We start from the raw sequence: 27,716 nt of genomic DNA, 5'->3' as shown, positions 1-27,716 counted from the left end.
CATCCAAATATTACAGAAGTTTGTTTAAATTTCAGCAGTTTGAGTTATTACGTTGAAATTTTGAGATAACTTAAAAAATGTAAACTTATCGATTGCAAAACAGGCTGAGGTGGCTGCAGGACCTTTTTTGTAGCAAAGTCCAAGTTTTAAAGCCGGCAGATCTGCCAAGAGGTCTGTAGATGACAGTTCACAGATTCTTCCTATTGAATCTGATGACGGCTTAACGGGATCTCAGCGTGGATCACTAAACAAATATAAATGTATCCACATCTTCGGTGTGCAGAAAGTGAAAGGGGTCGGAGAGGACCGAGTACAGTTTCCCTCCATCCCACTGCTGCATACTGGATAATAATCTGCTTCGTTCTGGATTCAGATTCAGGTTGGTTCAGTTCACATTTGTTGGGTTTAGCGATCCACTGTCGTACCAGGAACAGAAAATAACTACGACAGAAATACTCCCAATACTGAGCCTGGTAGGAGGAGCGTAAACATGTTTAATAATACAAAACCAAACTATGGACAACCACTAACAGAATCATTTATCTTAAAAATGAAAACATGAAATAAAACCAGTGTTGGACCCCTAACTGCATTTCTGCAATTACACGTTACCATCTAAGTCCTGCTGCACAACGTTTCCTTCATAACCTAGCAGAGGGCTACATTAGCAACACAATTTACTCACACATATCCAAAATCCATCCATAGAATAATCCAAAACACACGCCCCTCTTCTCTTTCTGCAGCAATGATATCTGACTGAATCCTTCATGTCAGCCTAATCTTCAACTCTCAGGATATATTCAAGTATAAATGTTCAGCAACACGAATAAATAGAAGCACATCTGCAGCGCAGGCTCTGCTAACTTCAAGGTTATTTTCTTTTAAAATATTTTTGTGATCAACCCAACATTTTAAGTCTCTAATGCATTATTCATTGCAGTTTCAAACCATTTCCCCTAGGGGAAAATGCATTAAAATATCTGTCAATAGCCTATAAGCACCAAGGCCTTACATACCAGTGTCTATCTTTGCTATGTTAGCTATCTGCAAGCGCTGCATCAATCATCAATAAAACTTTTAGTGATTGCTGTTGTTATTGCTGAGATGGACGTTGTCATCTCAGCAATAACAACGTCCAAAACATGAACTATTGTAAGGAATGTAAAGCTGAAGTGAAGAATATAACAAACGTTCCCCCGCCGGTCTCTCTGGGATGGATATGAACACACACACATGCGCACACTCACACCCCTTCATGGAGTATGAACCAGCCTGTCCCTGCTGAGCAGCCGGTCTCCACCGCTGCTATAGATGACCCCACATCTCTGGAGGGGGAAACTGGTCAACCTCTCCGACCTCGTTGCATGGGCGGTCTCCGAGAGTAAAAGCCAGCTTGTAGCGCAGACGCACCTTATCCTGCGAGGACAAGCAAAGAACATGCAAATTATACACACTCCCGCAGAAGGATTGGCAGCTCTGAAAATGCACTATTTGGACAAAAGTGTTGGGCTACCTATACGTTAGAGGTACAGGAGCTTTTATGGCATCCCATTCCAAATCCATAGGCATAGATTTGCAGTTATAACAGCTTCCACTCTTAGGGGAAGACTTTGTACAGGATTTTGGAGTATCTGTGATGTGAGACAATGATGTTGTCTGGCAATCTTTGCTCTAGTTCATCCCAAAGGTGTTCAGGGGGCAGGATTCTCCGCTGGCCAATCACCAAACAGATCCTGTATGCACTTTGTTTTGTACACTGGGGCATAGTCATGCTGGAACAGAAACTGACTTGTTGCAGTGGTCACACCCATCACAGCACCACACTGAAATTTAGAATAACCAACTTGTAAAAAAAACTGCTTAAAACACCTAAATTCAAAGATAAAACGGCGTAGTCCAACACTTTTGTCCACATAGTTTATGTATTGTTTGTATATTGTTGCCGCTGGAAGTGTTATTATGTAATCTACCTTTGCTGGATTGGCCAGCAGCATGATCTGAGTAATGGAGGCTGGAGGTAGAATGGGGTTAAAGGGTGCCAGCTCTGTTCCCGACGGGGGCTGCAGCTTCAGCTTCATCGACTGGTGGAAGACAAAAGGAAGAGTCAACGCTGTTCGTTTACGCCTTTATTAGAGGATTCACAGTTCTTCTTTTTGTTGCTGTAAGTGGCAAAGGGACATTTTACACTATGAAGACTGTTGAAGCCTCATATCAGCTTTGCATGAACTTAGATAAAGAGGAATGGAACTGATTATCCATCGTGAAAGATGACTTAAGGAAAGAGACTGAGCAACAGATATCACAAGTGAAAGATGAACTTAAGACATTGTGGATTAGTGAACAATTAAAGTTTCTTTCAGTTAAAATAGTCCATCCATCCATCACTTTTGCAGGGAAGCAGCAGCCTAAGCAGTGCTCATCCAGCGGAACACCAAGGCATTCCCAGGACACCAGAGAGGTGTAATCTCTTCATCATGTGCATCAAGGTCTCCAGTGCTTCCCAGTCAGACATGCCCAGAACACCTCAGCCAGGAGGTGCCCAGGAGCATCCTCGTCAAATGCTCAAACCGCCTCAATTGTCTCCTTTTGAAGCAGAAGACTAGCAGCTCTACTTTCAGTCCCTTCAGAATCATTGTACTCCTCACTCTGTCTCCAAGGGAGAGGCCAGACACCCTTCACCCAGTCACAGAAATGAGAGAAAGCTCATTTCTACTGCTTGTATCTGCATAATTTATTCTTTCTGTCAACATCCAAAGCTTGTGACTACAGGTGAGGGTAGAGACTAATCTGTAAATCAACTCAGTGTCCCCAAACAGTCTATTTGGGCGACCGTGGCTCAGGGGGTTGGGAAGCGTATCTGTAACTGGAAGGTCGCCGGTTCGATCCCCGGGCTCTCTGTCCTGGTCGTTGTGTCCTTGGGCAAGACACTTTACCCTACCGCCTACTGGTGTTGGCCAGAGGGGCCGATGGCGCGATATGGCAGCCTCGCTTCTGTCAGTCTGCCCCAGGCCAGCTGTGGCTACAACTGTAGCTGCCTCCACCAGTGTGTGAATGCGAGAGTGAATGAATAGTGGCATTGTAAAGTGCTTTGGGTGCCTTGAAAAGCGCTATATAAATCCAATCCATTATTATTATCAATCTGCAATAATGCAATACTCTGCAGTGAAGCTTGAGAAACAGACCGAGAACGCCCCTCTATGGCAAAGACATTCCCTCCATCAGCGTTCCCCCCCAGCTGGACAATGCACCCTGACACAGTGCAAAAACTGCCACGAACAAAGAGCTAAAGGCACTGACCTGTTGCTAGTTGAGGAACTGTCTATGCACCAGTGGGTCAGAGCTATTTTAACAGCAGAAGGAAGACATTCACAACATTAGGTAGTTAGTTTTAAGATTATTGGCTGACTGGGGTGTGTTCTTGGAAAGGTTTTAAAGCTGTGTTAAACATTTTTAGAAGGTGTTATTGGACAAGAAACATCCAATCATCCAATAACATTTCAGCATATGAAAAATGAAGTAATCTGATAGAGCTAAACTGCCACTTTGGATTTCAATCAAACCTCTACTCATCACAAATATCTTGAATAGTACAAAAATAATAGAAGGAATGAAAACATCCATAAAAAGTACTTTAAAGCCAAAATCAGCACTGACTTACATATGAATCCTGTGGTTGGAGGATAAGACAAAACATTTCAAGAGATCTAAAGAGAGACTTTTCCAGTCATCGCTCAGGAAATGAGTAGGTGATAGGTCACAATGTAGGAGCCAATCAAAAGCAAACACTAGGTGATGCCCACAATGAAAGAACAGATGTGTTAATGTCTTTACCTTGGGCACAGCAGCTTGTAGGACCACATTGTGAACAGGCAGAGGTGCTGTATTAAGCATCGACACCACCATTACCAACACGTCAGGCCGCCCAGGGGGACAGTCAGAAGCAAAGTTGAGCAGCATGCGAACGCCATCCTTGTCATATGCAGTCACAGGTAAGACTTTACCTGAAGACACAGAGAATAGCCAGTCAAGCAGAGGCAGCCATTAACTACCCTCTCAGGTGCTGAGCCCTGTCTTTGTCTCTTACTCGGTCTGATGGCCTCCAGAGGGACGTGTACGTTGCTCAGGGAGATTTCATTGGCTCTAGCCGGGCTGCCCTGGAGTGGAGGGTGGCAAGGGGACAGAGAGCGAAACAGCGGACTTCCTGGGGCTGAGTCAAAGCTGTGAGCCTTCACATGGGACAAGGCTGGGGAGCCAGGCAAGGGTCCTTGGAGAAGAGCCGCTGAAGAGGGCGAGCCCTGCACAGGTACGAGGGGCGGTGCTGCTGCAGGCACTCCAAAGCTGGTTCCTCTGGCCGTCGTCTGGTTGGATAAACTGAAAATCCCGTTTAATAAATGCCAATAAGACCTCACAATGCTGTTCTTGGAAAGTATTGGATATTTATGCCAAAATATCCTCAGATTAGTGCTTTACGAGACAGAATTGCAGAAACCTTGCTACTTTGAGAATTTAAAATACAGGTTTCAAATAAACAGTGGACGGAAAAACATGAATAGATCACCTCTTGTGATCTGAAAAGCCCATCATGGCCAGATCCTGCAGGTTCTGTAGACTGTGGGTGACAGCTGGCTCAGCTGGTGGCACCACTGGACCTGAACAAGCTATGCTGCCAAACATACCAACACTTGTTGCTGGGGCCTGTGGAGGACAGGAGGAGGAAAGATAATTTACACACTGTTACACACTGACTACATATCTGCAGTTAGTTATCCTAGAGTACCTGCAAGGAACTCCACTGGTTGGAGATTTCATCCAGCTTTGGTTTTGATTGGCTGCTCTGAGAGGTAGGCGGGTCATTCAGTCCTGGGAGATGATGCAGGCATTTGTCATCATACAAGACTTTTTTTTCTTTATCTCTCATAAGATACAACAAAAACATGATTCGTTAGATGGTTTTCTCATTTAGCGCTTCACTAAAACACAATAAAAGCACATTTCCAAAACTGTCAAACTGCTCCTTTAATTCAATGAGACACGTTGGGGATGCTCTACCAAGAGACAGTAGCTCATCATCCAGGAGAGAGAGTGCAGTGGAGGCCTTGCTGGCAGGGGGATGACTCGGGCTGCTGCCCTGACTGCCAGCGAGGCGTTTGGGGGGAGGAGGCAGGACGGGGATGGGGATCACTGTGAGATCAGCAGCGACAGGATGTGAGGGCTGGGGTGGTGGAGCAGCAGGCTGTGGAGGGCTCGGAACATCAAGGCCGGCGAGGTCGATCAGTGTATCTGTGGTTTCTGCTGAGCGACACAGACATGAAAAGAGAATGCAGCAGATGTATTAGATACAAAAGGGCAATCAAGTTTTTAGCAAAAAAACAAACAAAAAAAAACTCTGACCGCTCTCGCTGTGACCAGCTGTCGATAGAGGTTCTTCACTGTCGCCGTTGATTGGTTGCCCCTCAACAATCTTCTTATAGGCGTTGATGACTCTGGAGAGGTCATCGCTGGCCTGGAGGATGTCACCTGAGGAGTCGAAGGTCAGTGGTTATAGATTTTACGCACAAAAAGTGAAGACAGGGCTCGCTCAGTCAAACCAAGACCAATGTGACAAACCTAAACTGGTGTCATTGTCCTCCGTCTCAGTGGCCATTTTGAAAGCAGCTCGTCTCAGCTTGTCACAGCGCTCGTAGAGCTCCTGAGAGGTGACACAAAGGACGTGCTGTACGGTTAGCGTGCAGATGTGACACCAGCTGCTGTGTACTGCTGCTGTTAGAAACTTGGCAGACATTAAAGAATTTGAAAATATCAAATGAAAACATCAGGTTCAAACTATATTTGTTAAAAAACGCGGTGCATTCAACCCACAATGAAATGATAAAACAAATTACTGGAGTGCAAAATATGAATTACTTTATCTGTGCCTTTAAATACTGAATTGAAAATATCTGTTCCAACTTTTTCCATTTTCTGATTGTTGAGTAAAGAATAAAGAAGATGATCCTGTTGAATTGTATGTGTGCTTTTTTCCCCTGCAGGGACCAACCAGCAATTTCCACACAAAGTGCCAAAAACTGCAGTTCCTTAAATGGCCACTTGAGGCTGGTTCCAAATATGAGGTTAAAATTTCAAATTTTTCAGTAGAAAAAAAACGTGCATGGGTCCTGTAGGTCATTTTCCCCCTTCACAACAACTTTAGACATTGTTGTTGTACATGTGCTGCTGTGCTTGGGGTCATTGTTCTACTGCATGACCCAATTTAAGCCAAGCTTCAGCTGTCAGACGGATGGCCTCCCAACTGTGTCCAGAATACTTCGGTAAACAGAAAGGTTCATGGGCAAAATGACTGCAAGGTGCCTTGTGGCTGCAAAACAAGCCCGAATCATCACCCATCCACCATCATTTGAATGACAGGTGGGTCATCAACACAGCAGGCTTTAGTTGTTAGCTCCTTGCTGAGCTAAATCACATGACTGAACTGGAAGTGTCTGCTGTGTTTATGGTGTTTGTGCGTTTTTGAGCATTTTAATTCAGTATAGCATTGCATAGCTATCCATTCGGTTAAATGTACTCATACAGTCCAACAAGAATGTGCTTCCATTTTTTAAATGAAGATATTATTTCATTTGCAATAATTAGCACGTGACTGTGTCTGTGCGATTCATCTCGCAGTCTATCGATGTAGTTTCCGAACAAACCTAGCTAGCTGATAACTCAAAGCTGCACCATCTTGTCCAGTTATGGCCACTTTTGGTGACTAAAATCAATCTCAAAAAGGCAGCTCACAAGCCAGTGGGTTACATCGCAGTGGTCACCTCCATCTGTTATATACAGTCTATGGCATGGACGCACACCTTAATAATCTCCTTGTCTGAGTCAGTGGAACTGTCTTTATTGTAGTGGGACAGCATCTCAGTCAGTAGCTTGACGTTGATGTTCACCTCCTCCAGTGTGTGAATTCGCTTTGTAACCTTCTGCACCCGTGCCTCATCCTGGCAAAATATAAAACCCAATAAAGGGTTTTACATCAGAAAAATAGTGCAAAGTGCATTTGAAAAAGAACTCAATGGCTGCGGTAAATAGTCTCATTCACAAGGGTCTGACATGTCTCACCTCTTTCACCATGTTTTTGATTAATCTGTTGGCTTCCTGAAGATCTTCTGGGTTTTTACTCCGGAGAAGCTCAGCAAGCAGCTACACAGACACAGACATCAGTCTGCTTGTTGTAATAATATAAGTATACGGAGTATATTTACACTAAAACAAATGATTTCAATAGGATGAGGCAATCTCTCACCTTGCCCATGTCCTCATTGTCAAACACAGGATGTTTAGGTCGCGTTGGAGGAGAAGGGATCAGAGTCCTATCCAGCGGTAACTCTGGGTCATGTGCCACAAGGCCTGTCAAAGAGAGCAAGGACAGGACTGAGGAAGATGTGTCTTTATATCCTTTATGCTAATCTGACTGATCCACATCCACACATACCCTGTCTCTTCAGCGTCTGGTAGGCTTCACCGATCTTGGTTTCACTGGGAAAAGCGACGGTCCAGCTGTACAGCATTTCAACAATCTTCAATTTCACCTTCTCAGGTGCACTGTCGCCCATGTACTGGAAATACAAAGCAATGACTCATTAGCCACTCAGCACGTGTTTTATCAGCACGAAACCTACCTGAAGACGACCCACCTTTGGAGAAACAACTTTAATCAGCTCATTCAAAAATCTATATTTTCCGACTTCATTGTGAAACCGTCTGCCGCAGTTCTTCATACACGCCTCCAGCACCTGCCCACACGACATTTATGTGAATGGTTGGTTTAGCAGTTCGTAAAAAATGTGCTTGCTGACGGTTCTGTGCAGCATTTCTTACTGTCAGAGCTTGAAGTGCTTCCCATTCTTGTGGAGAGTGGATTTTGTGTACGAGCAGCGTTACGGCTATCTGGGGACTGCAAAAAAAAAAAAGAGAGACCGGAAAGAAAAAATAAATCCATAAATATATTCCTGTGCTAGTTGAAAAAAATAAAAATGCATTAGACGTTACCCTTCCAGTTCCTTGTTGATCTGATCACAGAAGCCAATGATGTACTCCCAATCCTCTTGCCGGTTTGTTGGATGGGTGGCTTTATCTGTAAGAGAAAGACCATTGCACCAACTAAACATATGCCTTTAAGTAGCATCTTCTTCAGTGAATCTGATGGGTTCCTTCCTGTGAAAAGGGAGTTTTTCCTTCCCACTGTCACCATGTGCCTGCTCAAAGGGGATTGCCTGATTGTTGGGGTTTTCTTTGTATTATTGTACGCCTGGAGGCCACTGTAGTTGTGATTTTGCGTTATATTAATAAAACAGAAATTGGATCAGAAAACTGCATATAACATAAAGCTTGACATTTACTCACTCCAAGTAAAAAATCCTGCTTACAAAGTCAGAACAAGCAGGCTAAAAAGGAGTTCTGCATTAATTATCCTCTCTGACCAATATTTCTAAAGAATCTGATATTATCGGACTGTTGATAGTGGGCATCAGTGATGTATTATTATTAAGACTAATCAGCTGAATACTTTGTATACACAGAGTTTAGTCTGACCCATTGTGATGATGAGGGAAAAAAAAGAAAAGCTCTGAACCAAAAAAAAACAAAACAAATAATAACATAAAACAAAAAAAAATCAACATAAATATCAGGATTTGTTATTGGCCAAAATGTTCATTTAAACATCAGTATCAACACAGAATTCACAACCACTGCGTCCCTAGTTTTATATTTGATGTATTTAATATTAATCTGTTTTTATTTGGTAATATGCGAGACACATAAACACAACACTTGAAGTCAACAGACTCACAGACATCCCACAAGCATCTACACCATCGCCTCCTTATTCTTTCTCTACAACCAAGTTTTTAAAGACTGAAACTAAAAACACAGACCTGTACATAAACAGCCCCAAACACTCCCCTCCTGGTCATGCGTCTATAAATAACTACTTGCGCCACACACCTGTTTGCCCTTGTTATCCTGCCCCACCCCACCCTTAACCAGTCTAAAGGTATCTGGCATCAATCCACAGTGAAAGCCTCCCCCAGTCCAAGCCTGAGGCCTTGCTCACTGCTTCATTATCAATAAATATTTATCATTCACATTTGGGGTTGGGGGTCCTTAAGTTTCTGTGGCTAATTACTAAGAGAAATCTGAAATGTGATAAGCTTTGAGGGCTCAAACCCCTTGCTTCCTTCTCTGCAATGTTTACTCTGCAGATTGTCAAAAGACGTGGCTGATCCTTTTAGTTTTTTAGTTTATTCAGTCCTTTATCCACCACCTCAGATTTCCAGTCATCCACATACAGCACACACTGACTCAACCCTGTCTTGGGTAAACAAACTTATTGAGTAACCTGGGTTACCTGGTTTAATCTTCACAATACATTCTATTTAAATGTTTGCAGAATCCAAATCTCAAAAGCCAAAAAAAACAAAACAAAACAATATTTCTTAGATATATATATACACACACATGTATGTATATACATTAACTATATACACACATGTGAGTCCCGTGTGCTGACCCCGACAATGCAGTGACTGTTACAACTCCTCCCCTGTGTAATAACAGATGCATTGTCCACAGTTTCCAGTGTTGTGCATTCATCTCCCACACCCATCTGTTTCTGCCATGAAAGCTGCGCTCAAGCTGTACAGCGAGGGGTAACTATCCGCGGAGCTCCGCGCCTCTGCACAATCACTGCACGCACTGATCTGTCACTGGCAAAGACTTGTGTTTATTACAGCTCTCCACCCATTCAGCTAAACATGCAGACAGTGATTGGACTGGGCTGGCAGCCTGGATCTCTGCTCAAACTGCAGGAAAGACGCTTTCGGCGAGGCGCTGACAGCTTCTGCACACGCTGATTTTCTCCTCCATCACAGCGGAGCAACACGTCTAGCTAATCAGCCATGCTATTTAATTAATAAAAATGGGATTAATAACTCACTGAGCCAAGATTCAAGCGACTCCCCTTCCTGGTACGCCATAGCACTACAAACATCGCGTGATGTCACCGGCGTGTGCGCGAGAGTCCGAAGAAAAAAAATATTGTCGGAATTAATTTCACAAAAAGACAAAATCTAATTTTAAAATATATAGTTCTTCAATTTTGGCACTAAAAATGTAAAATGAGAATTTTCAGAAAGGAGCTTTTTTTTTATTCCAAAGGCACCTGCGAGACTACTAACCCGGGGTCCTAACAGACGCTCACACTTTCAAGATGGCTGCTTCCATCTCAGGATTATTAAAACCTTGGACGCCGAGGTAAAAGAAAAACAACCCTTTTACTAACACGCACACATTAGCAGGCGGTTTCGAGTTGTACGTTATTTATACATTAATATAATTTGAGTGACTACAAATTAAACCAACTAGCTGTGGTATTACATTTAAACCAGTCCCCCAAAGAGGTGAAGGGTGTAATGTTTAGCACATTTTATTTTTATTAAGACAGAATTGACAGTTTTCTTCTTTATCAACAGATTATCTTATCGTTTTGAAAATAATGATAAATGGATCCCACATGTAATTAATATCTGCATGTTTTCACTTATTATTTTATATTATTTATAAAACAAATCAGCAAATATACGTCGGCCGGTTGTTTTTAGGTACACCTGTTCAGCTGCTCGTTAACAAAATATCCATTCAGCCAATTACATGGCACCAACTGAGTTCATTTAGACATGGTCAAGACGACCGGCTCAAGTTCAAACTGACCATCAGAATGAGGAAGAGAGGTGAAGCAGATGAGCTCCAGCTGCAGAAGTCCACATCGGCTGCCATCTCTGTCAGCTAAGAACAGGAAAATTAGGCTACAATTTACACAGACTCAACAAAATTCGATAAAAAGATTGGAAATACGTTACCTGGTGTAATGAGTCTTGATTTCTGCTGCGACGTTTGGATGGTGGGGTCAGCATTGGTGTAGTGGATATTTTTCCTTGAGTACCTTAGCACCAACTTTCATTTAAACACCACAGCCTACCTGAGTGTTTTTGCTGATCACGTCTCTTTATGACCAGAGTTAATCATCTTCGGTTTGCTGCTTCCTGAATGCTCCAAGTCACAAAGCTCACATGATCTCAAACTTGCCACAGTCACCAGATCTCATCTCCAATAAACCATCGTTAGTTTGTGATAGAACAAGAGATTCACATAATGGATGTGTGACAAATCTGCAGCAACTGTGTGTGCTGTCATGCCAATATGGACCCAAATCTCTGAGGAATGTTTCCAGCACCTTTTTGACTTTATGCTAAAATAATTGAAAATTAATGCAAAAGGCAACCCAGTACTAGCAAGGTGTGTCTTGCTTTGTTTGACCAGCAGCCTGTAATCCAGATATTTAGTTCACAGCTATATAATTCTGGGAAGAAGCTGAGAGTGCCTAAATTTAAAAAAAAAAGAAAGAAGAAGAAATACTAGAATATCTGGTGATTGACTGACAAATAATGAAGAAATTCCTGATTCACAGAGACATTTCTGATGTGTATTGACAGTCTGTTATTGGATTTATTTAGTGGTGCTGTTTACTGTGTACTTGGGTTTTAGCCTTGTGCTTTACAGTAGGGTTTTCAAGGATACGTGACCATAGGAAAGTGAAAAATGTTTGAACAGTTTTAATGTGATAGATTACTTGTAAATGGTCCAATTGATTAACTCTGAGTTATAATTGGTGATGACCTCAATCATAACCATTTGCTTTAGCGAAACGAAAAAAGTTATTTTTTTTTTTTGATAGATTAGGATTAGTTTAATTTTTTTTTCTTCAGCTGACAGTGAGACACTGTCAGCAGACACAAACTACCCAGTAACTTTGTGAAACTCAGTTCTGTCATTTGTTTGCAGAGTGTTCCTGGTGAGATGGAGCAGATACAACCCTTATTATCTGGAACCTGAAGTCAGCAAGGAGGCCTACAGCCGACCAGCGACGGAGCTGAGTGCAGAGGAGAAGGAACAGCGCGAGCTCAAGACCCTCAGGCCCATCAAGGCAGCCACCAGCGGAGTCTCAAGCTCTGTTTTTGATGACCCAGTCATCAGGTAGACTCACATCTCAGCTCACAACAACAGGAAAGATGTGTGCATAGGAATGTTCATGTCAGGTGATGATTTTTGTCTTTGTTTTTCAGTAAATTCATCAACATGATGATGGAACATGGAAACAAGGTTTTGGCTAGAGAGATAATGACACAGGTAAAAAAAAACATGTTAATAATAAATAGAGGTGTCAACAGCAGTCTAAATAAACGGTAAATAGATAACTACTGCTTGTCTTGTGTTTAGACGCTGGAGAACATAAAGAAGAAGCAGGTGGAGAAGTATCACAAAGCTTCTGAGGGGGAGAGGGAAGCGATCGAGTGTAACCCCTACACCATCTTTCACCAGGCTCTGGAGAACTGCAAGCCTGTGGTTGGGCTAGCCAGCATACAGAAAGGTGGAAAATACTACCAGGTCAGTAATGAGACACACCACTGCCTGCACAGAAAACACAGAAAAATAAGATTCAATTCAGTTTTATTTATATAGAGCCAAGTCACAAGTTGCCTCAAGGCAACATAAAGACTCTACAATAATATAGAGAGAAGCCCAACAGTCACATGACCCTTCTGAGAAAGTATTTGGTGACAGTGGGAAGGGAAAACTCCCCTTTAACGGGAAGAAATCTCCAGCTGAATTGGCACCGGGGAGGGGCATCTATCTGCCATAACTGATGAGAGGGAGACAGGACAAATGATGCTTTTCGACAGCTTCCACACTTTAAAAATGGGACACACAGTTTGTCTTTGTGGTTTGGTTTTTAGACACATCTGCTGATCTTATATCTGCGAAGCATAAAGGCAAGTAATTGCATTCCTCTTGGCCTCTGACCCCACCCAGGTGCCCATTCCACTCACGGACAACAGGCGGCGCTTCCTCGCCATGAAGTGGATGATCACAGAGTGCCGGGACAACAAACACAGACGCACGCACATGTATGAAAAACTCTCCCAGGAGCTGCTGGCGGCCTTTGGCAAAGAGGGCAACGTGATGAAGAAGAAGTACGAGCTGCACAAGATGGCTGAAGCCAACAGAGCCTATGCTCACTACCGCTGGTGGTAGAAAGCAGCGAAACGGCGTCGACTGAAATCTGATGACTAACAGACTGGAATGAAGTCAGGTCAGCCGCACAGAGCCGCAGCAGCTCAAAGTGCTGAGACATAAAAATCATTTGGACTGTAAAATGCTGTCAGAGGGATGAAGCGTGTATAAAGAAGAACTGAACATGGCTTACTGTCACTGTTGTATTAAGGAAGCTGTACTGTGTACAAGTGTGTTGTATTTGCAATAATAAATGCAAATAATACAAACTTACAAAGATTTATTAGAACAAACTTTCATTTAATGCACAACCCAATCATAAAAAAGAAAAAATGGAACGTGTAGTAAAAAATAGATTCATGTTACAGTCAGGTCTGTGGAGTCATTTAGGGATTTGGTTAAGTCCTTCTTTGACTCATTGCAGTTTAACACACAAATGCATTTTTTTCTTGGTTTTGTTCATTTGACCCAAGAATCTGCAAGAAAAAAAACCTGCAACGGCTGAAATTTAAATCTCCCTACACTAACAAAGACAATGATTTCAGGAGACAAAATACTTCAGTGCATCTATGAGCGGCTTTTAAGTAACTTCTTTGTTTTTATCATTGTCAGACTGCCTTAAAGTCAAATTTCAACATACATTCTACAGATCGTGGTTACGAAAACAACCACATTTGAAAGATGTAATATTTTAACAGCACGGCACCTGTGCCTGAGCAAACTCCTGAAAGCCATGGTGGACTATCAAACGTAGTGTTGCTGGTGTAAAGAGAAGTTAAATCGTTTTGAAAAAACACTTTTTATGAGCTTTGCAATCATAACTGACCTGCAAAAGGAGCTCCGATAAAGGAGAAGAAAACAGATCCCTCTGCCTCTTAAGGTAAAAATAAACATGTCAGTCTTTATGGAGTTGTTGGTACCATGTGATGGTATTCAAGTTATATCGGCACAGCTTGTTTAACAAATATTTTATATCAAGGAATCTGATGTTTCTGCAGAAAAGTGGTTTAACCAATCGCTCGGTCTGCTGTTAGAAACAAAAAAATAAAATAAATCCCTGAATTGAGACTCTGCCAAACTGATCGCTAACAGGATTTTACAGGACAAAGTAAGCAGAAACTCTTCCCATCGCAATTTAAAACCTTTTCAAAATTTTAAGTTTACACTAAAATATCAAAATAATTAAATCAGGTTTTATCTGACTGGAATGTTATTTGGATTTGGTAAACTAAGGTTGCCATATTCTCTCAAAACAGGAATGCTAGAATGATTAAAAATGTAAAAAACAAAACAAAAAGTTGCCTCAGCTCCTCTGGCTGCATCAAACCTGAACACAAACGTCTTTGAAACAAAGTGAACCTGAATGTGGTCAAACCTCGTTAACTCAACTTCAGCTCCGCGTGACCTATTGCACATTCCACAGCACGCGTCAGGAACATTGTATTAGTCTTTTTAGAGAAATCACCATCTTCTCAAACTCCTCCTCAGATTGCTTGGAGGATATTGCTATCTATCCTCAAAAAGCTGGTTTTGTAATCAGTGGCGCTTGAGTAGTGTCCAAGGTGCTTGAAGGCTCTAGTGCTCAGCGCCCTGCTCCTTGAGTCCTAGTCAGCTATTTCACTGTAGTAGTACTTGTGAGCGGTGCTGCTGAGCATCCAACCTCCGGCCCTGAATTCCAGGATCTCCAGCAGCAGCAGGCGGGCCATGGACGAGAGGCCCTCCTGGAGCAGAAAGCCGTCCCGCAGCAGGAAGAACAGGTCATTCATCCGTTGGTTGTCCGCCTTCTCCAGCTGCTCTCCGATGCGATGCAGCTGCACCACCAGACAGTCCACCTGTGGAGAAAGGTGGAGACGCCTCAGTAAAAACGAACGTCACACTAAAAGGGAGATTATGGTTTCGCTGTGGTTAGGGTAAACTGTCGGCAGCCATGGACTGCCCAAATGTGGGCAGTATAAATGTTACGTGCTACAACACATCTGTGGACTACACTTACATGTGCTGTTATTGGTTCACCACCCAGCCACAGAGAAGAGTGAAGTTGAAGCAAAACTAAAAGAGGCCATGCTTCTCATACTGCATTTTTTTTTTTAAATCTTTGATGGGGTTTTTTGTGCTTCTCTGGCCCACTTTTCAACTAATCAACACAGTGTCATCCATGTCAAACAATGTGCAGTTAGGATGTTGGAGGATGGCCTGGGAGCACATTTGAAGTGGCTGAAAATTGTCTGTGTCGGCGCTTCATAGGCAAATACGCACACAAACGTGCTAGCATAAATTAAGCACCAAAAAGTATGCCTTTCTAAAACCGTATCTATATTATATAGAATTTAAAATTCAATTGAAATTAAGTTAAAAGTCATGAAATAATCTCTCTTCATATACACACATATTTGTAAACATTTGTACACAATGTGGAGCCAAAAACTGACTGAGGCCTTCCTCAAAATTACAACCCTTTGGCTACTTTATAGAAAAATGGCTATTTAAGTCTTTTTAACCTTTAAAATTAAAGGTAACTGTTTCACTATGCAGAAAAAAGTGGAGCTTCATTGGCCAAAATGCAATTATGAAAGCTTTAACAATCAATTTTTCAGTTTTTTATTAGCCTTTATAGATTTATATGCATTTGTAGTCAGACAAAAACCACCCAGTGGAACAGGAGGTATATCGACTGACTATACAAAACAACCCCACTCCCCCAGTCAGTCCTGGCTGGAAAACCACTATAGGACTTTTACACTTATATGCAAATGACTGATAAACACTTTCTCCAGATATCTTCCTCACCTCATCCTCATTCATTAGAGCGTCTGGTTTGGCCAACCTCATCAGGCAGTCATACACAGGATGAACCAGGGCCACCATCGGCATGTTGTTCACCTAAAAAACACAGTGTGGAGAGTCCTTATATATATTTATTAGTTTCAGATGTAGCCATTCTTGTATTTTGCTTGTTTACATTATTGTATTTTGCACAACTCTGTTGCTTGTGAAGCTCGCACACAAGAATTTCACTCACATGTGCTGTACCAATGTACCTGCACATGTGATGTGACAATAAAAGTGATTTGATTTGATTACAGCAGCTCAGTATTATCAACATAAAACAAAAGGAAACTGTGTTAAGTTCTTGACTCTGATTTCTCTTACACAAAAGCCAGGATTGAGTAGTCTTACAATAAGGATCACTCTGTTTAAAATGCCAGTGGCTCCAAGCATGGATGGAACCTGAGTGTGTTAGCACCACACCTTTCAGGCTCATCTTTACACTGCCAATGAATAAACACCTTACTAAATGAGACATGACCTAGATTTTAGAAGCAGCATAATTAGGATCTGTTCAAATTTTAGTGGCTGTTCCTGGACACTTAAATGTGCTGCAGTTAACATATTAGGACCCCCAAGATGCAGCTAGAGGAGGTGTTTGTCTGCAGTGTGGACATACAAGAAAAAAAAAAAGCAGCATGTCCTCTTAATAAGGACAATGAAAAGGTTCCATTTTTAATCAGAGTGATTTAACAAAGCTGCTTTGTGTTTCCCTTTCCTAAATTTTAATACTCAAAACTCTCTCTGCCTCTTACTTTGAGGTAGTCGAAGATGTTGCAGATGAACGTGACATAGCACACCCACTCCTGCAGAGAGCGTGCCCTCATCTCCTCGCGTTCTTTGAACTCCTGCTGGAGTCGGTTCAACAAGTGTCTCCTGAACACGTTTCCATTGCTCTGCTTGGCTTCAGCCTGCAGAAAGTGTCAAGCAAAGTGTCAGGCAGATAACAGTGAGAGGGTGGACAAAAAGTGGGAGCTTGAATGTAATATATAGGTGGGACTTACTGACCTGCACTATAGTGTAGCAAATACGCCCAGCCTCTTTGCTGAACACGGGGTCCTTCAAAGACTGATCCACAATGATGTTGGATACTTTCTCCAGGTTCACCAGAGATGGATCTGAAAAGAGAGAATATGTTTAAGTGCTTTTTTTTTTTTTTTTAACAGCACCCAAAAATGACACACATGAAGAAGTTAAGGGTTGACCTTTCAAGGCTGTTTTTAGTAACCTCTGCGTGTCCAGGTCAAATGACTGGATCCGGTAGTCTTCAGCAGAGTTTTCCATTACAGATGCAAGTAAACAAATTACACGGGAGGGCTGTCACCTGTGGAAATCAGACAGTTACTGCAAGCGTTTTCATGCAGAATATAAGCTTTTCAGAGACAGATCAAAAGGCCACAGTCGGAGACATCCGGGCACTTTTGGTGACCACAATACATGCAAAATCCTGTACAGTCATCAAATTGGCTGGCCCCCGGCCGCGGCTCATTCACTGAGGGATGGAGGGGATTATACAACCCAGGTCAACTAAAAAGTTCACCGAACACCCAACCAAGCATGAGCCAAGTTATCTTCAACTTGTGATGTGACACACCAATGTTACTTCCATATTCAACTAGGTAACGTTAGTTTAGTGTAAGAACACGTAAAACTTCGTCTAACGGTAGCTTTGTTTTCAACAACATTAACATCCATTACAGCTGTAGTGGAAACCAAACGTTAACGGCTAGCATTGACGCTAACGAATCAGAGTGGAGTTTAATACTCAACCTACACTTGCGTTATAACCGCCCGCTGAAAGATACAAACGGGTAAATATTTTCCCGAACTGAAAGAAAACGGTAGTTAAATAATTGACCAAAAAATGGAGGATAATTATGTGACAATTATACCTATTTAATGCCAATGTGTCACATCTACGCTCAGGTAGAGGTATGCTCTGGTAGGCAGCCTTTCCTCGACGCAACCCTAACCTTTCGAAGATGAAGTATCAACAGAAAGATGAGTCCCTCCTCTCTTTTCTTCGCCGCAGACCCTATGGTCTTCGCCTAACCCAAAGTTAACGTAAACGAAGGCCTTAGTCTTGTACTTTCGAGGCCTGTCTACGCCATAGATGTCCTAAATAAAAGAGGATGTGAGTTTTAAGTAGTTACTTGCTGAATTTGACACGGTGTAGTGAGGTAGGTACTTATCTTGACGTGATATTTCGTCTTGGAGAGACTCTTCCGACCCGGCAGTAATATTAGGAGCGTGCTAGCAAGAAGTAGAAATCTGTTCCTGTTCTACTAATTTTGAACTGTACCAGTTGAGGTTCACTGTTGGAGCTGATGTGGTATTCATGAAGGTACGGTGATATTTGTCTGCTTCTGTTACCATTATAGCCAAGTTAATGCCTGCTCTGTTCTTAGTTTACCTTAGCTTAGTTTAGCTAGTTCCAAGGTCTTATTATATGTCCTCCACATGTCTTGTTTTTTTTTCTTTTTAATTTTTCTGGTCTTTATGGCATTTGATGGTTGTGTTATAATTTTATAAATGGTGAACATGGAAGAAAACCAGCCATTAACAGACACCTAACAAAACACGAATGACGTGGGTGAAGCTGTAAATGTAATGTCGTGGAAACAGCTGCTAGGAAAAAGTCTTGAGCCACCCGTCGTTTCGTTTTTTTAATACTTTACTTCGGAGGAGCCAGACATAGTTGACATTTTTTCAGTGGTGTGAGCAATAGTTCTCCAGGCTTATAAAATTTTGTTTTTTAGTTTGTTTGTTGAACCACTGAACACTAGCATATGAAGTCATTCAGGCATAAAATGGCACACTAATTAAGTTATCAACCACTGTTGTGTATCCTTAAAACATTTGAGGAAACTGGACTGGTGGGTGGCAAATGAAAGCCATGTCCTTAAGAAATAGTAAAGACCGACACAGGGCGCGAGAGATCCAACTGGCCCTGCAGGTGATCCATCAACTTTTCACTGAAGTCTCCTTGTAAATAGTCTCAGTGTAAGGGTCGATGTCAAGAAGCCATGCTTAAGGAAGGGAGACAAGGAGAAAAGCCATCTGTAAAACATGGTGGAGGCTTTCAGAATGACAGTGATCCCAAACATGCATGGGGAACTTCTCCGGAAGACTACTTAAAGAAATTACAAGAAAGCTTTTCTAAGAGACTTCAGGCTGTGATGTACAATAAAGGTGGTCATATAAAATATTGACTTTCAAGCTTGTTAGAACAGTATAAAAAATCTACAGAATATATACTGCATTCCCATGTATGTTAGCACATTTCAGTAAACGAAATGTGCTAAATGGGGAAACACCCATTTCTCATTTTCATGAAACGTATATAGGAGTTATATATTACTGTGTATTGTTCTAAAGTCCATCCCCCAAAACCAAACTGGAGGTTTTATAACATCTAGCATGTAACTGTTGTTATAAATATCAAAATACTCACTTTAATACAGTTTGGAAACACCTGTGCTTAAGATTATACATACAAAACAAGCTCATCTCACCAAACGTGATGCAGTTAAGATTATCTTTATCTATTTAAACTCGAATTAAAGTTTGTTTTTAACTGTGTTAAACTGAACAAAGGGTTCGTCATTTGTCTCATTAGAGTTTCTAGAAACCTGAGGCTGTAGAGACATGGTGGGCTATGACCCTGGTGTCCAGGGTGCACCTCTGTCCCCAAAGGAGGCGGCCTTCGCTGGTTCAGCTGCTGGGATGGTCACCAGAGCCCTCATCAGTCCTTTTGATGTCATTAAAATCAGATTTCAGGTAAGGATGTGTACTTGTTTTGGAACATGTGAGACTTGCGTCCAAATGGTGAGAGAAGAGAGCCCAGAAGTGAGAATTCGTGCTCACTTTGAAGATTACCGTGAAGTAGCAGCTGTGACCTTCCAATTGGTGACTGTACTAAAAGCATGTGCAAACATTTGCATTCAGTTTAAAAAAAAAAAAAAAAAAAAAAAACAAAACCCAAAAAACAACAACTTTAATCAAGAGATTTTTGAAGCCTGATAAATGCAGGTCATGTGTTGTGTTCTTATCTGTATTTTCCCCCCTGTAGCTGCAGATAGAGCGTGTGTCTTCAAAAACACCACAGGGGAAGTACTATGGGATATTTCAGGCAACACGCTGCATTCATTTAGAGGAGGGACTGTCTGCTTTCTGGAAGGGCCACATCCCAGCACAGCTCCTCTCTATCTGCTACGGAGCTGTCCAGGTACAACCTGCAAACTGTGAACTGCAGGCTAAGTGGAACAATTGTATTACTCTAAACAATCTCAACAACACAGTTGCTTTTATTGTGTCCAATTTGCAGTTTGCGAGTTTTGAGTTTCTGACAGAGTTGGTCCATCAGAAAACGCTGTATGACAGCCAGACAGCAGGCGTTCATTTCGTCTGTGGCGGCTTGGCAGCCTGCTCTGCCACAGTGGTTTGCCAGCCTCTGGACACACTGCGGACACGCTTTGCAGCTCAGGGAGAACCCAAGGTGGGACTAATCATTTCTTATCCTGATCGCTGTCAATGTTTGACAGAATTTCATACATCAGCTCGTTATACAGGTTTTTATTTTACAGTCCTACTTTCAAAAAACTTGGTGCATTGTGAAAAATGTAAATAAAAACAGAATGCAATGACTTGCACATCTTATAAAGTCACATTTTTTCACTAAAGAGTACAGAAAATATAGTAAGTGTTTAAACTGAGAAATTTTTAAGAAAAATGTTAAATCATTTTAAGTTTGATAACAGAAACGTATCTTATAACATATTGTTTACCACTTTGGAACAGGCTGTTCAGGCTGTAGTTGTCTGAGAACTGAAGAGACCAGCTGCCGGATTTTGTATGGATGGGAGCATATGTTGTCCCTTTTTTTTTTTTTTTTCTTTTGCCATCAGAATTATTGTCTAAAGGCGAAGAAAGATGCCCAACGGATTTACTTTACCAAATGGATCATCCCGGCCTTGCCGTATTGGTCTATTTGATTCAACTTTGTTTTTATTCTTTATTTTATTGTCAGATGTTACACATGGGACAGACATGACTGGGGGAACGAAAGGGGAGAAAGAAAGAGAGGTAGGGAAAGAAAAACAGCAGGGAAGAGGAACGGTGATAAAGGGGAAAAAAAACAAAAACAAACAGGAAAAAAAAAATACATATCAATCTTCTGGATCACCTGTTGAGAAAGGGGGGAAAAAGAGAGCAATATAATAAACAACATCATTGCAATGATCGATGTGAATATAACAGTAAATACTAAATATTGAATATTATTGTGCAGCACGTAGGATCGACAGCACACCGTGTGCTTTGAGGTAGGAGCCAAAAAGGGTGTAGTTTGTGTCTGTGAGCACCTGTGTGTACACCTGTGAGCATGAGTGCGCTTGTATTTAAAAGGTTCCTTCATGTAATGATCTGCTAGAGGGTGTGGGGGGGGGGCCATAGCCCCGTCCTCCAGGGCAAGAAGCAGGTATGGAGGAGATCCAGGCTCCAGACATCCAGAGGCCCTCAGAGCACAAGAGCACATGTTGTTCTAAAACCTTTACATACAAATAGATGCAGTATTTAGTTTAGCATATGTCTTGCTGAAGTATGCAGGACCTTCTCTGAAAAAGACGTTGCCTAAGTGGAAACGCATATTGCTCCACAACCTGTGTATATTTTTTTCAGCATCAGTGGTGTCAATTCCAGAGACACTAACGCACCGTCATACCAGAGGTGCAGACTTGTGAACTGAGCTCTGATAACAATGCAGATGGTGCCTCTGCTCTTTAGTCTGCAGAATGCAGCATCAATATTTTCCAAAAGAAGTAAAAAGTTTTGATTAGTCTGTCCACAGAACAGGTTTTTCACTTTGCCAAAGTCCATTTTAAATGAGCTTTGTTCAGAGAACGTGAAGGTGGCATTTACATATGACTTTATCTTTGCACGAGGGAGCTTTAACCTACATTTGTGGATCATGTAATGATTTCTGGAAGTGTTCCTGAGCCCATGCACTGATTTCCATGACAGAATCATGCCACCCGAGGACCCAAAATGATCACGGGCATCCAGTATTAATTTTTTCTCACTTGTCTGTTGAGGACAGAGATATGCAAATACGTTTAATTAGGCGAATGTAGAAATATTTGAGGATTTGGAAACAAGTTTTTGTTTCCCACACTACCAACAGCATTGAAGACCATTTCAAGTCTTACAACGATGAAATATTCATAAAGCATGTTAAATATTCTCGAATTCCTGCCTTAGGCAGAATCGCTCGCTGTATACTGCTGAAACCCAGTTTTCTATTTCCAGGTGTACAGGAACCTGCGACATGCTGTGTCTACAATGTGGCGATCAGAAGGAACTCTAACATTTTACCGCGGCCTGTCACCAACACTCATGGCTGTGTTTCCTTACGCTGGCCTGCAGTTCTTCTTCTACAATATCTTTAAAAAGTTGTTGGCTCCACAACCCGAAGCTGGGAACTCAGGAGGTGAGTGGAAACTCTTAATTGTGCAGCGTTTACACCTGCACAGGGTTCAGTTTAAAATCCTGTCACTTTTTATGTTCAAGGAAACTTAAAAAGCCTGGTCTGTGGGAGTGGAGCTGGAATGATCAGCAAAACAATCACGTACCCATTCGATCTGTTCAAGAAGAGACTGCAGGTGGGGGGCTTTGAAGCAGCCAGAGCTCACTTTGGACAGGTAAGCTCCTCAACAGCATGTTTCATCATATTTGATTAAGCGCTCTGGGTTTGATGCTGAAGCATTGCCTTCTGTCCTGTGCAGGTGCGGAGCTACAGAGGTCTGCTCGACTGCATGGTTCAAATAGCCAAAGAGGAGGGCTTCCGAGGATTCTTCAAAGGCCTGTCCCCCAGTCTCGTAAAAGCTGCGCTGTCAACAGGCTTCACCTTTTTTTGGTATGAATTTTTTGTCAACGCCATGCATAACTTCAAGGAGAAACGGGGAACAAATGTCATCGCCAAAGACTTTAACAGAAGATGATGAAGGTGGAGGGGAGCAACACACACAATCACGCACATTGGAAACTAACTTATGCCTTGTTATTTTCTTGCACTGAAAAAAATGTGTCAACTGGGTCAATATCATCATTTGTTTCTGTTGTGTTTACATATCACGACAGAAAAATTACTACATTATGTTTTTTGTGATGTCATTTGAGTGTGTGTCGCAAAAGAGCTGGATTTTTTTTTTTTTAAAAACATGAATTTAATGTGGGATTTCAAGGTTTGTGGATACTTGCTTTAAAAAGATAAGTGTTAGCATTGAATATTCAAACTGAACTTTGCACACTTTGAGCATTTTGTGTCATTTTACACAAACTGTTCGACTTCATTAAGTTGCAAGAAAAGAATACAACAAAATTAAGCTTTTGTGTTGGTTTTGTGCACAGACAAAAAAAAGCACTTAATATTTATTGCATTATATACTATGGAGGACTGGGTATGTGAGGGACTGCTAACTGAGAGTTCAGTTAGTTTGTTGTGTTACATTACACTGTTAAAGCAGTTGTGTCGATGTGTCTGCTGAACACTATGACGTTATTATTTTTTCAATAAAGTTTGGATTAAGGAATTGTGTTTGCATGTGTGGTGTGTAGACCAGGATGAACATAGTGTTCACTAGAGGTGTGCATATGAATCGTATGCCTTTTGACACCTTTTATTAAAAAAACCATTTACATATTGAAGTTTGGCACATGTGCATGGGTCATCACATGCCCCCTAAATGATGAAAAATGAATAAGTGAGGACAAAGAGCTCACAACAGGGTTTACATATTTAAAATAAATAAAATAACTGAATGTGAACATGTTGGATGCATGCTCTGTTTGCATAAATGCCCACATACTGCTTACTCTCTTACAATTCCTCCATCTAAAGCATAAGTACACTGCACAGCAGTTGCATCTCTTTAATATCTGCAGGGAAAATACCAAAGAGTCCATTAGCTGTGACAACATCCTCATTTAGGTTTGACAGTGTTTCTTGCAGATATTGGCAGATGTCGTGGGAAAGGCCTCAGAGGCGATCGCCTGTACTAATGAGAAGTGTATGAATTGAAAAAGGTAGCAAAAGTTGAGCATGTAGACAGAACAGAAAGTGGCATGTAGGGGGGTGTGGCCTTGCTCCTGAAATTCAGATAAATTATCTGCAGTATGATGAGAGGGGGAACTCAGTTTCAGCTTCATCTATATACAATTTCACGTAATATGTTGAGATATTTATATATTAGAGCTATTTTGCAATATATTGTCTTATTTAATACTGCTGATTTAACTTGTTAGTTACTGTTCTTACTGTCTTGGAGCATATCTGGCCACAAAATTTTCTCTGAGATCAATAAAGTATTCTGATTCTCATTCTAATTTATACAGCATATGTTGTAACTTTATTGCAGTTTATTGTTTGATAACAGCATTTTGGTTATTTTGTAAGTGATTTAAGTGTTAGCCACATGTTTAGTGAGTGCTGTTAATTATAGATTAAATTTTCTGCTAAAAGGGAGCATTTAACAGGTATTTTCATTAGAAAACTGTGTTTCCCAGAATCCTTTGTGGTAGACAAAAGTTACTCTGGGTTTAGCTAGCAAAGAAAGTTTCGGGAAGCCATTATATGTTGCTCTGATGTCGAGCAGTTTATTTGTTGTACATCCCCTTTTGAAGCCCTATATAAAGACTATCGTTTCTGCAATTGATGTCTGATCCGTTTTTTGTTTTGGCTAAGTGGATTCTCCACAATAACATGACTTGATTTCCAAAGTTGCATTTGAATGAGCCACAAGCCTGTCTTTCCATTCAGATAGATCACATTAACAAACTCTCCACACAGTAACGGATGCAGCAGTATTTACTTTCATTTACTGAATACAAAACCCATCAATAGTATGACAGTAAATGAACACAATAAAACCACAATGAAGTCAATACAGCAGCAAAACAACACCACATGACCAAGTCTGTAAAAACTCCTGTAAAACACGACATCACATATAAGGCTCAGATAAGGAAAACATTCAGTTCACAAATATTTAAGGGCAGCCTCGGTAGTCAAGAATCATGCTGTTTCATGAAGACATCATGGCTGCTGAGACACATTACAGAAATGTCAAAGCAGCTTCATCACTTGATATGATATTCTTTTTGAGTCACATTTATATTTTTCATACAGTATATACAAGAATACACAATCACCTTACATCAGACTGTGAAAACCATAATACTCGACTGTTACAGTGGCCAACAAGAGTCCCAACTACATAATTCAGTTACCAAATAAATGAACAAAGCCAGAGATGTTTAAAGATAAAGCAGAAAACAAATGTTAAGTTTATGTGCACTGAGTCTCTCGATATCTTTTCACCAACACACCCTGAGCTTGGATGAAAACAAGGTGACACTGTGGGATAAAACGATTTCAGGAATGTATGCTACACTCAGTCAGGCTAATTGGACTCCATACTGATTAATGAAAGGTGCAGACTGGCTGTTTTCTAAGGAGAAGTGAAGGATGAGGAGCCTGCAGGTGCTTTTGTTGGACTCTCACTGGGATTTACTACACCTTTACACTTGGCGGGCCTTGCTGTGGATGCCTAGCTGTACCTGTAAAGGCAGTCTGAGAGCTGTTGGCTTTGCTGGAACGCCGGCGAGTCGGCTGAGGGGCTGGGATCACCAGGACAGTCACTTCTTCTTCAGATGGCTGAGGGAACATTGCAGGATGTGCTGGGTAGGCATCCTCCACTAATACGCAGGTCAGGGGTGTTTAACAGCGGCTTAGCCCCGCTCTCATTCTGGTTGCGGACTGGAGTTCCAGGAGAAAAAGCTTGGAAGCTTGAAGAGTGAATCCCTGCGGCCTGGATCAGGTAGGGTCAAAGTCTCTGGAGCTGACTTCTTCCGGGGTCGCTCTTTGGGCACTGACAGGAAATCAGGGGCTTCGGTGGAGAGGGGAGTGGACGGGGCGCTGTTGGGTCCGCTGCGGGTGCTAGATGGCAGGGGGTTCTCTGAGATGGAAATGGTAGGGGGGAAAGTGCCAATCTTCAGGTTGGTGGCTTCCTGCGTGGCACGCTCGTACTCTCTTACTTCATCCATGGTCATGTCTGTTGGGTTGGAGCAGTGACATAATATTAATAATAAAAATACCTACTGAGCTATCCATGTCCCCATATATGAGAGACAAGGAATCTTTAGAATTGTTTTTATTAGATTTTAATGCAGTTTTTATGTGATATAAGCACAGAGATGTGCAATTCTAATAAACACATAATTTATTAACAATAAAACATAGAAAACACATCAAGTATTTAAACAGATGTGTTTCAGAACAGAGCTTAGTAGTAGTAGAAGTGGGGTGCTGAACTGGCCTGCCTGCGGTTCAGGCCTTTCACCTCTTAAAACCATTTGACCCATCATGAAATATGAAATGGAGCTATGAAGACCCAGGACTGTTAAAAAGCTAGAAAATCAAGCAGCTCATATCCTTAAGTTAACAGATGTTCATGGTTAAAAAAGAGAGGATGCTACACAGCAGTAAACAGGGCCGTGTCCCAACTGTTTTGAGACGTGTAGCTGCCATCAAATTCAAAATGAGCTAATGTTTTTCTTACTTTGGTACATTCGATATGGTTTCTGTGTTCTACAGTGAATAAAATATGACTTTAAGATTTACAACTTCTTTGTATTTTCAATGTCCACAGCATCTCGAGCTTTTTGGAAATGGGACTTTGCAGATTTATTTAATGTGGTGAGGCTGCAAATGTGGAAATATTGCACACAGGTTTCTCAAGGTCTTACAACGAACTGCTTCAAGGGAAATACGTGTCAGGAGAAAACTGTACTCTCAGTTTCCCGTTCTTAGCTGACAGTAGTCACACCTGCGGTCTTTTGCTGTTGTCCATCTGCTCTACAGTTTGACATGTTGCACAATCAGAGATGTTGTTCTTCATACCTTGATTATAATGAGAATTTGAGTTAATGTTCTCTTCCTATAAAAGCAGTCTGGGCATTCTCTTCTAACCTCTGACATCAACAAGATGAAAAATCAAAGTTTCTAAGACAGTTTCAAAAATACACAAACCAGCCACACTTCTGTAGGAGGAGGTAGGATGTGGCAAAACCAATTAGCAGAGGTGACACTACAGCTAACTGTAGTCACCCATCTAGTGTGGAACATTTTATATGTTATCATTCGTGGTTAATTGTCCTAACAGGCCATTCAGGGAGTCTTTTCTCTGTTTTTGGTGGTGGAGGTTCTAGCATTTACCCTATTTAGAATTATTAACAGGTATCTGTTCCTGTGCATGGTACCCATACACTGCATGCATACACCCTGCTAAAAAGAGCTTGCTAACATTTAGTTGATAACTTAGCACACTATGCTCATGTCCAAATATGACAAATATATCCAAATATTTCCAACTCCAAAAACACCAGATGGAGATGGTCACAAAGCTAAAAGTTGATGAAATTAATAAACAAATTGATAATGTCATGCTAGCTATGTCCATCCTTTGCATACAGTCTATGATCTCCATCTTAAAATGGAAAAATGTATGTGAAGTGGGTGCAATCGTGAGATGAGTCAATGCCTGCACATGGAACTAACCCAAGTTTTCTAAAGACTGTCATCTTCTGCGCACTTACCAATCCACTCATCCACCCAGGCAAAGGCCTGCCTGTGTCCTAAAAGCAGCACATCTCGGATCACCTGAGGAAGATTACAAAAAATAAAAAGAGAGAAAAGGGAAGCAAAGGAGGCAAGC

General features: G+C 41.5%; 5 protein-coding genes across 8 annotated transcripts in view; 2 read left to right on the top strand and 3 right to left on the bottom strand.

The window, feature by feature from the left end:
* Nucleotides 1-1,163: 1,163 nt before the first annotated feature.
* On the bottom strand, nucleotides 1,164-10,056 carry gga3b (golgi associated, gamma adaptin ear containing, ARF binding protein 3b). 2 transcript variants are annotated; one of them, XM_026165140.2, is made up of 17 exons: nucleotides 9,986-10,056; nucleotides 8,038-8,122; nucleotides 7,867-7,942; nucleotides 7,683-7,781; nucleotides 7,481-7,604; nucleotides 7,292-7,395; nucleotides 7,108-7,188; nucleotides 6,849-6,986; nucleotides 5,611-5,692; nucleotides 5,395-5,520; nucleotides 5,053-5,295; nucleotides 4,781-4,863; nucleotides 4,562-4,698; nucleotides 4,088-4,374; nucleotides 3,835-4,004; nucleotides 1,974-2,084; nucleotides 1,164-1,419 (listed from the first exon to the last, which is right to left on the bottom strand). In XM_026165140.2, exons 1-17 carry the CDS (start codon nucleotides 10,023-10,025, stop codon nucleotides 1,309-1,311), a joined length of 2,097 nt encoding a protein of 698 aa, XP_026020925.1. In that variant the 5' UTR covers nucleotides 10,026-10,056; the 3' UTR covers nucleotides 1,164-1,308. The 2 variants fall into 2 exon arrangements, with proteins under 2 accessions (XP_026020925.1, XP_026020923.1); XM_026165138.2 differs by having other exon boundaries at nucleotides 5,053-5,292.
* On the top strand, nucleotides 9,804-13,396 carry mrps7 (mitochondrial ribosomal protein S7). The gene is made up of 6 exons (XM_026165144.2): nucleotides 9,804-10,016; nucleotides 10,207-10,302; nucleotides 11,890-12,081; nucleotides 12,171-12,234; nucleotides 12,325-12,492; nucleotides 12,919-13,396. The coding sequence occupies exons 2-6, from the start codon at nucleotides 10,259-10,261 to the stop codon at nucleotides 13,138-13,140; spliced, it is 690 nt and encodes a 229-aa protein (XP_026020929.1). The 5' UTR covers nucleotides 9,804-10,016; nucleotides 10,207-10,258; the 3' UTR covers nucleotides 13,141-13,396.
* Nucleotides 13,385-17,974, bottom strand: mif4gdb (MIF4G domain containing b). 3 transcript variants are annotated; one of them, XM_026165145.2, is made up of 6 exons: nucleotides 17,838-17,974; nucleotides 17,151-17,269; nucleotides 16,954-17,063; nucleotides 16,701-16,856; nucleotides 15,907-15,999; nucleotides 13,385-14,951 (listed from the first exon to the last, which is right to left on the bottom strand). In XM_026165145.2, exons 2-6 carry the CDS (start codon nucleotides 17,227-17,229, stop codon nucleotides 14,724-14,726), a joined length of 666 nt encoding a protein of 221 aa, XP_026020930.1. In that variant the 5' UTR covers nucleotides 17,230-17,269; nucleotides 17,838-17,974; the 3' UTR covers nucleotides 13,385-14,723. The 3 variants fall into 3 exon arrangements, with proteins under 3 accessions (XP_026020930.1, XP_080156460.1, XP_026020932.1); XM_080300334.1 differs by having other exon boundaries at nucleotides 17,919-17,941; XM_026165147.2 differs by lacking the exon at nucleotides 17,838-17,974 and adding an exon at nucleotides 17,720-17,741.
* A 174-nt stretch (nucleotides 17,975-18,148) lies between these two features.
* slc25a19 (solute carrier family 25 member 19) lies at nucleotides 18,149-23,534 on the top strand. The gene is made up of 7 exons (XM_026165143.2): nucleotides 18,149-18,289; nucleotides 19,565-19,725; nucleotides 20,018-20,173; nucleotides 20,273-20,443; nucleotides 22,252-22,432; nucleotides 22,513-22,643; nucleotides 22,728-23,534. The coding sequence occupies exons 2-7, from the start codon at nucleotides 19,594-19,596 to the stop codon at nucleotides 22,941-22,943; spliced, it is 987 nt and encodes a 328-aa protein (XP_026020928.2). The 5' UTR covers nucleotides 18,149-18,289; nucleotides 19,565-19,593; the 3' UTR covers nucleotides 22,944-23,534.
* A 1,263-nt stretch (nucleotides 23,535-24,797) lies between these two features.
* Nucleotides 24,798-27,716, bottom strand: part of LOC113020872 (cytoplasmic phosphatidylinositol transfer protein 1) — a 55,196-nt gene continuing 52,277 nt past the window's right edge. Inside the window, exons 8-9 of the mRNA XM_026165142.2 lie at nucleotides 27,598-27,661; nucleotides 24,798-26,054 (exon numbers count right to left, since the gene is read on the bottom strand). Coding sequence (XP_026020927.2) covers nucleotides 25,744-26,054; nucleotides 27,598-27,661 — 375 coding nt within the window. The 3' untranslated portion in view covers nucleotides 24,798-25,743. The remainder of the gene's footprint in view (nucleotides 26,055-27,597; nucleotides 27,662-27,716) is intronic.

The sequence above is a fragment of the Astatotilapia calliptera genome, chromosome 4 (assembly GCF_964374335.1).
Source record: "Astatotilapia calliptera chromosome 4, fAstCal68.1, whole genome shotgun sequence".
NCBI classification, from domain to species: domain Eukaryota; kingdom Metazoa; phylum Chordata; class Actinopteri; order Cichliformes; family Cichlidae; genus Astatotilapia; species Astatotilapia calliptera.
This window is presented reverse-complemented; position numbering and strand designations above follow the sequence as displayed.